The sequence below is a fragment of the Pistacia vera genome, unplaced genomic scaffold, assembly GCF_008641045.1.
Source record: "Pistacia vera cultivar Batoury unplaced genomic scaffold, PisVer_v2 Contig423, whole genome shotgun sequence".
In the NCBI taxonomy this organism is placed as follows: domain Eukaryota; kingdom Viridiplantae; phylum Streptophyta; class Magnoliopsida; order Sapindales; family Anacardiaceae; genus Pistacia; species Pistacia vera.
In genome coordinates this window covers 270,893-284,021 of record NW_022196250.1, presented here as the reverse complement: position 1 = coordinate 284,021, position 13,129 = coordinate 270,893, and the positions used below count along the sequence as shown (strand labels likewise).

The 13,129-nt window shown below is 33.9% G+C and overlaps 1 protein-coding gene across 1 annotated transcript; it reads right to left on the bottom strand.

Moving 5' to 3' along the window:
* Positions 1–1,633: 1,633 nt before the first annotated feature.
* On the bottom strand, positions 1,634–2,974 carry LOC116142995 (probable xyloglucan endotransglucosylase/hydrolase protein 10). The gene is made up of 4 exons (XM_031428415.1): positions 2,785–2,974; positions 2,592–2,692; positions 2,238–2,431; positions 1,634–2,142 (listed from the first exon to the last, which is right to left on the bottom strand). Exons 1-4 carry the CDS (start codon positions 2,972–2,974, stop codon positions 1,740–1,742), a joined length of 888 nt encoding a protein of 295 aa, XP_031284275.1. The 3' UTR covers positions 1,634–1,739.
* Positions 2,975–13,129: the final 10,155 nt, after the last annotated feature.

Genomic DNA, 13,129 nt, shown 5'->3' with positions numbered 1-13,129 from the left:
GGTTTAAAATTCTGAAATAGATTTTCAGATTTGAGAAGTGCTAATCTCACAATGACAAATACAAAGGGTATACAAAAACAATTGTTATCTTGATCTTCATGATATCTCTCTATTTCTTTCTCTTTTTCTGTTTTTTCTTTGTTTTTTTCTTTATTTTGTAGTCTTCTTTGTATAAGTTTTCGTAAGGATAACATTTTTCTTCAGATTTAGGAATTAGGGGAAAAAAGAAGACCCGGGTTTAGACCTGGGCATTTTGGACCAATCCCAAAAAACCAGTCTTATGAGGTTTGGTCCTAAACCCGGACCAGGCCCATGAAGGAGGGATCGAGAGCTCCTTGAAGACCCGGGCCTGGGATCAATCCCAGCCTGAGCCCAAACTCCTTTGCATTTTTTTTAAAAAGTCTCCTGAAAAATATCCAAAAACCTCTTGTAATTTTGGAATAGACAAAAATATTGAAGGTTAAATTGACATTTTACCAAATTTATGGGTTGCAAAAAATCTTCCAAGACCCCTAAAAATTACATAGACCCCCCTATATAATTTTATTTAATCCCTTAAATATAAAAAAAAAAAAAAAAAGTTAGGGGTGGAACAAAATTTTTCAAGCTCATGGGACCGGTCCATGCCCTGAAATTTCTTCCTAGGCCCATGAGTGGCTAGTCCCAAATGGGACCAGTCCCAATCAGGCCCAGACCCAGTTGGGATCAATCCTTGTCCAGGTCTACCCGGGTCTTCCCTAATCTTGGATTGGAAAACCATCTAGTCTAAAAAATTAACTTCTAAATTTCAATCACAATGTTTTTTTTTTTTAAATGATCATGAGTGTCCAAATCAACTTACGCGTACCTTAATGAATTTCTTGGATCTTGAAACTACTGATCAGGTAATAACTACTATGATTACCTCTATTAGCAACTGAGGAGGGACTCAAACTCAAGATTAATACACCCAAAAGTCTCTATCGAACCATTCAACCCTTTAGAAGTAGTTAATTTGAGATAATGTTTTCAATCATTTTTAATATATAAAATTGCAGATTTAAATTAAATTTAGAATCTAAAACAGAAAAATATTTCTAAATTGAAAAAGAAATTGAGTATGGGAACATCCACATTTATGATAGAAATCATATGTTACAAATTAAAGTGTTCTTATTTGAACCCACTTAAATTCTTTCAAAACCATTATGTATTAATAGAATTTCGATTTTCCAATTTATCTAAAACAATATCCTTTCTAAAAACACTTGTCTTTTTTATTCATTTTTGCTTATAAACAAATATTATATACAGAGTTAGAATTATTATTTTTGAAATGTTTTACTTATATATAAATTTTTAATTTAGTTGTATAACTTCGTCATAATATATAATTGAATTCTCTAAATTTTTTAATCACTTTCTGATAAAAATTCATCATACACTTCTTTTCTCTTTTTTTGACATTTTTCTTTCTCTATTTAAAAAAAAAAAAAAAAAATTATCTTTTATATCAACAAAATAAAATAAAATAAAATAATTATCTATATTTAGGTCCACCTTCCTAAAATTAAAGAGGTCTGAACAGAGATTGCTTTAGTTGGAACGACATACAAGAATATGCATTCATTAATTGCTGAAAAAATACCTTTAATTTACACATATTTATAACATAAAGAAACAATAAAAAATAAAAATAATAACATAAGGAAAAAATTGAAATGGAAATTGGATGAATCCTCCGTATATATAAATCAAAATCAATATTTGGGAAGAGAGCATTCCTTGGGAAGATTGTTTTGGAATCTCTGGTTATCCAGGCAGTAATCATAAATCATGTGGTATTTCCTCACCCATTTGAACCATCGTTTCTGATCACGATCAAGACTGCTGTATCTCTCTTTGTTCCACCAATTATCCGAGCTATCCGCCCTGCAAAACCTCGGATTTCCATTCCAAACGCAGGCGTCAGTCTTGTAGTTTCTGAACGAGGCAATGAAGGGTGCTTTCGACCAATCGGTTTTGTCCTTTCCGCCGCGTGTCGCCCAGCTGTCTCCATTCCATAAGCTGGCCTTTATGCTCATCGGTTGCCATCGTGGATATGCCACTCCTTTGTCTGCATGGTTTCTGTACGTTCTGATAGGTTTATTATCCACCATGAAACTGAGAAATTTAACACGCAAAAATTTGTAAGGATTAATCATTTGAAATAAAATATAAATGTTTGAAAATAACCTAAATGTTTAACAGTGGCTTACACAATTTGGTGAAGATTCCAGAGCACAGAGTATGTATGAAAGTCGGCGGTTGGATCAAACCACAGATAAATTCTCTCTTCACGGTCGTCAAACCCGTCGGCAAAAACATTAGTTTGAAGAATGTAAGGTTGGCCACTCACATTTCCCAGGAATTCAAAGTCCAATTCATCTCTGTTAGGTTGATCCGAGGCCAACTGCATTGAAATATATATCAATCAAACAACGAAATGGAGAAAGCAAAATGAAAAGCCAACGAGCCTTTGCTCAACTTTAATCCACACCTCAAAAACTTTAGAACATCCGCGCAAAATAATTTTCATATAGATATATAAACTAATAAGTTACTTCACTTACATAAAAGGCCAGAACTGTGCCAGCAGAATCTCCTGGTACTAGCTTGATTTCCATATCTATTTGTCCGAATAAGAACATTTGATTTGAATCAAAAGCAGACCCTGCCAGAAATAAAATAATTAATAATATATAATAGTATGAAAATTAGAGATTTTTCAATGTTCATGAGTGTGTAATAAATTATATGGCATACCAGATTCTTGGTCGAGCTTCAAGCTTCTTGATAAGCCATCTGCAGAAGTGTTTACATGGCTAGGGGACCAGGAGACGAAGAAGTCCTTGTTAAAATCTCCGGTAGAAACGACGGAAGCTGTTGAGATTTGAAGCGCATATTGATTGAGAAACCAGATGAACGCAATGAATTTGAAGTAATTGGTCAACATGGTTATTGTTAAGAGGAAAGGAGACAGGTTAAGAGGACGGGAAAGAGATAGCATATATATAGGTATTGCATGGGAAATTAAACCAAAGGATTTATAGATAGAAGCAAAGTTATTTGAAGCAAGAATATCTTTAGAAGTAAGCAAAGAAATGGTTCCAAAAATAATAATAAAAAATTTTATTATATTAATATTTAAAAAGGAGGGTAATTTAGTAATCTACATAACATACCCATCCATTTATCCTTTCAACCAAACATATTATTTACCAATTTATTCTAATCAATCAAACGCATTTTTTAAACATTTCTAGTAATCTTCAAGGTGATTTTTCTTTCCGTTAATATAACATACCCTTATAATAAAACAATATATGACCCAAACGCCCCCTAAGAGTTAACTACTTTTTCCCCACCCAAATAATGGATTAATGACACTTTTCCACCCACAGACTCTTAAAATATTATTTTACTACACAAATTTATATTCCGACAACAAACAAAGAGCAAACTTGGTCCAGACTGTTGAGCTTTTGAAGAGGGGAGGCTAATGAGTCTTTTGGTAGTGGAAGGTTGTATTTTGGTGGTTGAGATTGATCGAAATTTGACTTGGAAGGGATGGTTACGCAAACCCTAATCACTCGATTACTCACAATTGGTGGGGTCGACGAGAGTAAGGTTTGAGAGGTTTTGGTGAGTGATGATCAAGGAAGATAATAGTGGTGGTGTGGGATCGCAACGATGTTGGAATCAGAAACGAAATCCATATTTGGGTAATAAAATGGTATTTTAAAAGTTTGTGGGTATGAAAGTGTCATTAAACCATTATTTGGGTGGGAAAAAGTTGTTTACTCTTAACTTAATAATATAACACGACTTTGGTTAATTTTGTAATGTATGCTTAATTTATGAATGAATATTAAATTAATTGGACATATTTAAATAATATTCGAAGCTTTGTGAATACCCTTAGGCTTTCTATGTTTCTGTACAAGAGAGAAAATTTTTGTGTGTCTGGTTTGCAGAAAGTTAAGGAAAGTAGTGAGACAGTGAACGATATTGTGCTTTTCTTTTCAAGAAAACTTGGGTCTTTCAACTACCGCCCTTATCAAGCTTTTAAGTTTATTCTTTACCTCATCCTTTTTCTAAAGCTGTGTCAGCTAGCTAGGCTGGATTAAATTTCATGCATTGCAGATTCTGCCCATAATTTTACCTGATTGGTAAAGGAAACAGTAGTTGAGTTAGCCAAAGTTTCATTAAGGGTGAACAACAAGAGACATCATTTGAAAATATAAAAAGTTTGGATCTTTTCTCATAAACGGTTAAACTTTGCTTAAATTCAAATTAAAATATGAAGTGGGCTTAGTTATAAATTATGGGGCATTGATCATTCTTTCTTAATCTATTCTTTACATAAGAACATATATATTATTCAAAACTTAGGTGAATTTATATAATAAAAAATAACTAAATTCCTTTACGTGACCAAGATTAATTATGATATAAGAGTACATGCCAAAAATAAAAATTAAAAAAATATATATTATCAAACACATAAAAGTTGTTCATACCCAACAACCTCTTTCACGGTTTAACAATTAGAGGATTTGTTAGTTTATGGATTCAGTGGTGTACCTGTATTGTTTAATTTACTATTGTAAGCTTTTATTTAAGTGAATCTAACAATTATTTATTATTAGCACAATAATAATAATAAAGAATATGATCATAATGAAAGACTTATATATGAATGATGACTATTGACTAGGATTACATAAGGTGAGGGTTGAGTATCTTTGAAAGCAAGGTGAACCAAAGAAGATGAATTTTTACGTTTACATTAAGATTTGTGGTGAGTGGTTAATTATCTTTCACACTTAACATCATTACTCTTAATACTTGCTTTTATCTGCTACCCAAAAAACATTAATTAGCTCACTGTAGCTTTAATCCAACTTCAAATCATTACCCAAATGATTAATAATTTGTTTAGTGATCTATTTTGTTAGAAGTGTTATAAACTAAGAAAGCCCTATTAGATATGTTGAAGTAAAAAATTTATTGATATTAAGTATTGTTTTTTTTTTTTTTTTTTTAACTTTTATATTGTTTTCAATTCATTAACGTAATATGGGTCGTTTTATTTAAATCAGTGGGTCATAGTTTAAACTACTATTCTGAAACCCGACCCAGCTCGACCGGTTTAACCAGTTGGATGGGGACTACGGGCCTTCTCCGTGCCAGGTTATCACTTTCCATTGTTTCAAAATCCCTAACCTGACTGCCAGCCACTTCTGGCTACTTTCCGACGCCCCTTGTCCCCTCCCACTCACCCCCCACTCTCACATGACCGTCGCCCTCCCTTGGTGTCAATAGCGACAGGAATCTGAGTGGAAAAATCAACCTAATCACAGCGGCATACGCAAGGCACAACTAACGAACGGGGGCTACCAAATGTTGGGGTTAGAGGCATTTTATAGAGTAAAGGCTAGTGGGTCAGGTAGTGATGTCAAATTGAATTTTGGACACCAAAATTTGGCTGGAAAAATCAACACAATCGTGACGTTATATGTGAGTCACGATCGATGAACGGGGACCTACCAAGTGTCGGGGTTAGATGGGTTTTGTAAAGTGGAGGCCAGTGGTTTAGGTGGTAGTGCTCGGATTGAATTTTGACTACCAAAATAAGTGAAAATTTGCCCTAGAAAAGCAAAAGTGTAATTGTACGGTCAGATCATAGAGGTGTGTTTGCTAGATTTCAAACATGTAGGGACTGAGGGTATTTATCAAGAGTGTGTTTACTAGATTTCAAACTTGCTAGATCACCAGTAGACCACCGGTCTAACCAATTGGATTAGTCAATCTAGTATTGGAGGATAAACTGTTAAGTGTGCTATAGCTTGTTTAGTTTGAGTAATTAAAAATTAGTTAGAGACAGCTGGATTAACTATAGTTAGTCAATTGTATTACTATAGTTAAATAGTTGGTTAGTTAGCACACTATTTCTTAGTGAGTAAAAGATATAAAGACTAAAAGTGTATTGAGTTGTAAGCAGATTCTCAAACAATGAAATAATATCAAAAGCACTATTTCTTCCCAAATTGCTCTGCTCTTCATTTTATTACATGGTATCAGAACTGTGTCTATATGCTTCCGCTTCTTGATTCAATCTAAGCTTCACATTTTCCATTCAAATTAATTTGAATCGAATTTCTTCTTTTACACTTGAGCTAAAGAGCTAATTTTTGGAGCTGTTTGTGAAGTCATGGCAAACGTTAATGGAGAATCAGTCATAGCTGCAATTGATTCTAATTCATTGTTCTACATTCATCCATCTGATACTCCTGGTTCAATACTAGTCTTAGAACAACTTATTGGGACTGAAAATTATGGAATTTGGAGTCGAGCAATGACAGTATCCTTGCGCGCTAAAAACAAGTTCGGGTTTGTAGATGGAACTTGCAAAAATTCTCCCTTCGGTTCTTCTTTACATACACAATGTGAGAGATGTAAGTCTTTGGTATTAGCTTGGATCTTCAACACGGTCCCAAAAGACATTTTTTGTGGAATAGTGTATTCTAAAAATGCTTCTCAAGTTTGGCAAGATTTGCAGGAGCAATATCACAATGTGAATGGAACGAGAGTTTTTAGCATTCATCAAGAGAGTGTAAATCTAGTTCAAGGTACGAATATTGTGGCGGTTTATTATAACAAGCTTAAATCGTTATGTGATGAATTGAATGCTCTAGTAAGCTTACCAACTCCAGATAGTGTCTTAGCAAAGGCTTATCTTGATCATCTTAATCAGCAAAAATTGTTGCAATGTAATGTTTTCTCTCTTTAGCTAGTATACTCGTAAAATAAACAGTAAAACTCATATAGATAGGAAAATCTATACATGTAAATGAGTATACAAAAGTCGGGTCCATTTCTCGATTTGTGCACAAAACTATACATTAAGAAATAAAAGTGCTCAAAATGAACTTGACAGTGGTTGCCAGACCCTTCTACTCATAACGTTCCCTCCGACCGCATCTTACCTCCTACCTACAAAAACATTGAAAACAACGAGGTGAGCACTAATTGCTCAGTAAGTAAACCCGCTAAGCTACTCCTCTCTTTCCATTGTTCAGATTCTGAATTTCTTTTCTTACAAACATTTCTCTCTTCTTCTCTATTCTTTCTCTCTATTCTTTCTCTATTCTTTCTCTCTGTTCTTTCTCTATTCTTTTTCTGTTCTTTTTGTGTTTTAGTTTCTCACTTACTAACATGTAAGCACCACTAGAAGAACTAATTCTGAATAATATAAATGACATGATGCATGTGCATAAATGCATACAAGAATGCATTTTCTTTTCTGTTTTCTATTTTCTGTTGCTCTTCTTTCTTTCTTTATTTTCTGTGTTCTATGCTTTCTTTCTGTATTCTTTTTTTTTTTTTTTCTTTCTTTCTGTTCTTTCTTTCTATTTTTTACGCTCTTTCTTTCTATTCTTTATGTTCTTTCTTTCTATTCTTTATATTCTTTTTTTGCCGATCAGACTCAGTTGAGGCATGGATTTAGAACCCTGGCCATGTGAGTGGGTGCAGTCCTCATCTACATGCACTTCTAATGGACTGTACAACTCTTCTTTCTATTCTGTAGCCGCTCATTGAAAACGGCGTGCATGTAGGTATATTCTGTTGGTACAGTTCTCATCCACATGCACTTCTAACGAACTATACACTTTCTTCTTTCTGATTCTGAGGCCGCTTACTGAAGGTGGCATGCATGTGGGGCTATTCTCTTCTGTCACTCACGAGTTCCCCATCGCAACAACCTGTTCTTTTCTTCTTTTAAAGCATTCTTTAATAGTTTTTCTTTCTTTCTCTTTATTCTTTAAGTTCTCATACATATGTATATGTATGCATGTATATAGCTCATGCTTATTATTCTTTCTAAATGCAAATGTTTAAATGCAAGAATGCCATGTAGCATAAAAATAAGTCATTCTCCACCATCTACAAGCTCATATCAAGATCACAAGTGAATAAACTCATGCATACACTTNAACAACTTATTGGGACTGAAAATTATGGAATTTGGAGTCGAGCAATGACAGTATCCTTGCGCGCTAAAAACAAGTTCGGGTTTGTAGATGGAACTTGCAAAAATTCTCTCTTTGGTTCTTCTTTACATAGACAATGTGAGAGATGTAAGTCTTTGGTATTAGCTTGGATCTTCAACACGGTCCCAAAAGACATTTTTTGTGGAATCGTGTATTCTAAAAATGCTTCTCAAGTTTGGCAAGATTTGCAGGAGCAATATCATGATGTGAATGGAACGAGAGTTTTTAGCATTCATCAAGAGAGTGTAAATCTAGTTCAAGGTACGAATATTGTGGCGGTTTATTATAACAAGCTTAAATCGTTATGTGATGAATTGAATGCTCTAGTAAGCTTACCAACTCCAGATAGTGTCTTAGCAAAGGCTTATCTTGATCATCTTAATCAGCAAAAATTGTTGCAATGTAATGTTTTCCCTCTCTAGCTAGTATACTCGTAAAATAAACAGTAAAACTCATATAGATAGGAAAATCTATACATGTAAATGAGTATACAAAAGTTGGGTCCATTTCTCGATTTGTGCACAAAACTATACATTAAGAAATAAAAGTGCTCAAAATAAACTTGACAGTGGTTGCCAAACCCTTCCGCTCATAACGTTCCCTCCGACCGCATCTTACCTCCTACCTAGAAAAACATTGAAAACAACGGGGTGAGCACTAATTGCTCAGTAAGTAAACCCGCTATGCTACTCCTCTCTTTCCGTTGTTCAGATTCTGAATTTCTTTCCTTACAAACTTTTCTCTCTTCTTCTCTATTCTTTCTCTCTGTTCTTTCTCTATTCTTTTTCTGTTCTTTCTCTATTCTTTTTCTGTTCTTTTTGTGTTTTAGTTTCTCACTTACTGACATGTAAGCACCACTAGAAGAACTAATTCTGAATAATATAAATGACATGATGCATGTGCATAAATGCATACAAGAATGCATTTCTTTTCTATCTGTTCTTTCTCTATTCTTTTTCTGTTCTTTTTGTGTTTTAGTTTCTCACTTACTGACATGTAAGCACCACTAGAAGAACTAATTCTGAATAATATAAATGACATGATGCATGTGCATAAATGCATACAAGAATGCATTTCTTTTCTATTTTCTATTTTCTGTTGCTCTTCTTTCTTTCTTTTCTGTGTTCTATGCTTTCTTTCTCTATTCTATTTTTTTTCTTTCTTTCTTTCTGTTCTTTCTTTCTGTTCTTTTTTTCTATTCTTTATGTTCTTTCTTTCTATTCTTTATATTCTTTCTTTGCCGATCAGACTCGGTTGAGGCATGGATTTAGAACCCTGGCCATGTGAATGGGTGCAGTCCTCATCTACATGCACTTCTAACGAACTGTACAACTCTTTTTTCTATTATGTAGCCGCTCATTGAAAACGGCGTGCATGTAGGTATATTCTGTTGGAACAGTTCTCATCCACATGCACTTCTAACGAACTGTACACTTTCTTCTTTCTGATTCTGAGGCTGCTCACTGAAGGCGGTGTGCATGTGGGGCTATTCTCTTTTGTCACTCACGAGTTCCCCATCGCAACAACCTGTTCTTTTCTTCTTTTAAAGCATTCTTTAATATTTTTTCTTTCTTTCTCTTTATTCTTTAAGTTCTCATACATATGTATATGTATGCATGTAGATAGCTCATGCTTATTATTCTTTCTAAATGCAAATGTTTAAATGCAAGAATGCCATGTAGCATAAAAATAAGTCTTTCTCTGCCATCTACAAACTCATATCAAAATAATAAGTGATAAAACTCATGCATACACTTCTCTTGGACATTTCATCAAACATATTGCATGCACACTCAAACTCTAATTTGGCTACACTTCTACTTCTTTCTCAAGCCACAAATATTTGGAGTAAAACTCCCTTAAAGCAATACTAAACCTGGCCAGGAAAATACACTCCATAAATTCTACTCAAACTCTTTCTAAATTCAACCAAACTTCCATCAATCACCATACAACAAATTCCACTTCTCATGGCTGAATTCTACTCATCAATCAACATCAATCTCATCAACAATTCTCAAAATAATAAGCACATACATACATGTAAAAATTCTCTACTTAATTGATTTCTCAAATCATAACTTGGATTGGATTTACTTACCTTGAAAGTGAGCAACTCAACACTATAGTCTTCTCTTGACACAACTTTCTTTCTCTTACACCCTATCAACAACAACCATAAGAATTCAACACTTAACAAAAATTAAAACTCATATCTTGGTGCAAAAGTCTTACCATCAGGCTTATGATTGAAAATCAACCCAACTTAGCCCAAAATCTATGAATTTCCTTTGAAAATTGATTGAAGGAACCTGAGAGAATTTAGGCAGAGAGTGGCGTGAAAGGCAAAGAAGAATGGCTAGGGTTTCATCTTAATCTCTTAATATAACAAAAAGTTACTCATAGCTTCACATTTTACCCTTACAATTTCCATGAAATTTCATCTATGTCCCTTAGTCAATTACCAAAAAGTCCTCATTCCATTGCATTCTCCATGACATTCTATCTCTTTTCACTCCCCACACTTTCAACTAATTATGGGTGGAATGACCATTTTTCCCTTGAGCAAGTTTTTCCCCAAATTCACTAAAATTTCCAGGGAGTTATTCGCCCCAGTGAAGCTCTTTCTTCATCTTGGCATAGCTACATTTTTTTGCCATGAAGTTGGGCAGAGTATGCAAAACTTTTCTCAAGCATTCCTCTTGAAATACAGGCATAAAGAATTTAAGAAATAAATAAAATTTCATACCTCATTGTGGGTGTTACATGCAATTCTTGATTGGGCTTAATGATTCTTACTCAATGGTGCATAGTCAGATACTTTTAATGTCTTCACTACCATCAGCAAAGCAAGCTTACTTAGTGGTAAATAAAGATAAAAGTCAGAAAATGTTGACTGGAGTTAATATCAATTTAGAAGTTTCAACAGCACTTTATGCATAGAACAATCAAAAAGGACAAAATCAGAATCCGAAGTATAAAGGAAAAAGGCCATATATCGAGTGTGAACATTGCCATCTACTTGGATATAAAAAAGATACCTGTACAAAATACATGGTTATCCTACAGATTTTCAATTCACAAAAGGAAAAGCTATTACAAAAGCTAAGGCTAATCAGGTGCAGTCTCCACAAATGCAAGTTCAATCTTCACCTTTGACCACTGAAACCAAGCCTGGTGCAAATCTTGGTAATATCCTTTCGGTAGAGCAATATAATCAGCTTTTGCAATTGCTACGAAAGGAGAATATTGCAGCTCTAGCAGCCAACCTTGCAGGTAACTTTGTCTCCTTATACTCATGTCATACTGTTAATAGTTAGATTATAGACTCTGGTGCCACAAATCACATGACACATGATTTCTTTGGCTTAGAAAATCCTGTTGATATTAGATCATCTCAAAACACACTTGTAAGTCTTCCTAATGGTACCAAAATCAACATACAACACTAGTTATGTTAGTTTGGATAAAGAAATTTGTCTAGATAATGTGCGTCATTTACTAGATTTTAAATATAATCTTCTTTCAATGTCCAAATTAACTACTTCCAAAAATTGTTCTATCACATTTTATCCTGATATCCGTTTGATTCAGGACCTTTGGAATGGCAAGTTGAAGGAGATTACTAAACATAGTCAAGGGGTATACTATTTTGTACCCATTTCAAAAATAAAATCTCATGTACCAGAATTAAGAGTAATAGATAACAATGTTTCACAAACTTCGTGTTACAATCAAACTGTATCTTTTGGTTCACAAATTAATAAAGATTGTATTTCTTTTTCTTCATTAGCATCTTCTTTGCATAATAGTCCAGAAATTTGACATCAAAGATCAGGTCATGTTCCTTCTCATGTATTAAAGTTGGTACATAATAAGCTACCTACATCACACACACCTCATTGTTCAATATGTCCTTTAGATAAACAAACTAGAATACCATTTCTTTTAAGTCATTCCACTACTGCAAATACTTTTGATTTACTACATATAGATGTTTGGGGTCCATATAAGGTACCTACTCATGGAAATGCCTAATTTTTTCTCACTGTTGTAGTGACTATTCTAGGATCACTAGGCTTTTTCTTATGCAGTTCAAATTTGACGTTTTCCAAATCATTAAAAAAAAAAATTGTCCATGGTTCAAAATCAGTTTGCAAAGACTCTTAAATGCATAAGAACTAATAATGGTTAGAGTTTTTTAATAAAAATTATTTTGATTTGCTGCATGATAAAGGAATAGATAATCAAAGCACCTGTGCCTATTCACCTCAACAAAATGAAATTGTTAAGAGAAAACACAGACACATCTTAGAAGTAGCAAGGGCCTTAAAATTTCAATCACATGTTCCAAATCATCTTTGGGGGTAATTATGTCAAAACTGTAGCTTATATCATAAATAGATTACCAACTATGGTTCTTCAAGGGTTGTCACCAAAAAACCTAACTTGGATCACTTGAAGGTATTTGGTTCCCTAGCTTATGCTACTACTCTATCTCCTAAAGACAAGCTATCTCCAAGGTGTACTCCATGTGTATTCTTAGGTTATTCACCCACACAAAATAGGTATTCTTTGTATGATTTAAAAGCAAATTCTATTCATGTTACCAAGGATGTAGTCTTTTATGAAAATATTTTTCCATTTGCTTGGTCAAAATCATCACAGCCTCTCTTTTTATCTGAACTATTTATAGAACTTGATTCTATTACACAACCCTCTTCCTTAATAGATTCTTCTCATCCATCTAGAGAAATTTCATTTGTTCAAACTACAGAACTAGCTCCTACTCCACCTATAGTTGAGTCTTTTTCCAACCAAGACACATATTACTTCTCCTCCAATTAGAAAATCTTCCAGATCATCCAAACCTCCCATTTGGACATCAGATTTCATTTGCCTAACCATCTCAAAGCTCAGTTTAGCTAAGTCTATCAAGCATCCCATCTATATTAATTTATCCTATTCTCATCTTTCGTCTTCATATCAAGCATGTTTGTCTAAATTCTCATCTCTTAGTGAACCTCCAAACTTTACCCAAGCTTTTAAGGATC

What these genes read in the sequence shown, in the direction of transcription:
- LOC116142995 (XM_031428415.1), bottom strand. Translation starts at nt 2,974, where the DNA reads ATGTTGACCAATTACTTCAAATTCATTGCGTTCATCTGGTTTCTCAAT. An exon ending in GCACAGTTCTGGCCTTTTAT is followed by an intron (nt 2,432 to 2,591) that starts GTAAGTGAAGTA and finishes ATTTCAATGCAG; the next exon opens with TTGGCCTCGGATCAACCTAA. An exon ending in TGGAATCTTCACCAAATTGT is followed by an intron (nt 2,143 to 2,237) that starts GTAAGCCACTGT and finishes TAAATTTCTCAG; the next exon opens with TTTCATGGTGGATAATAAAC.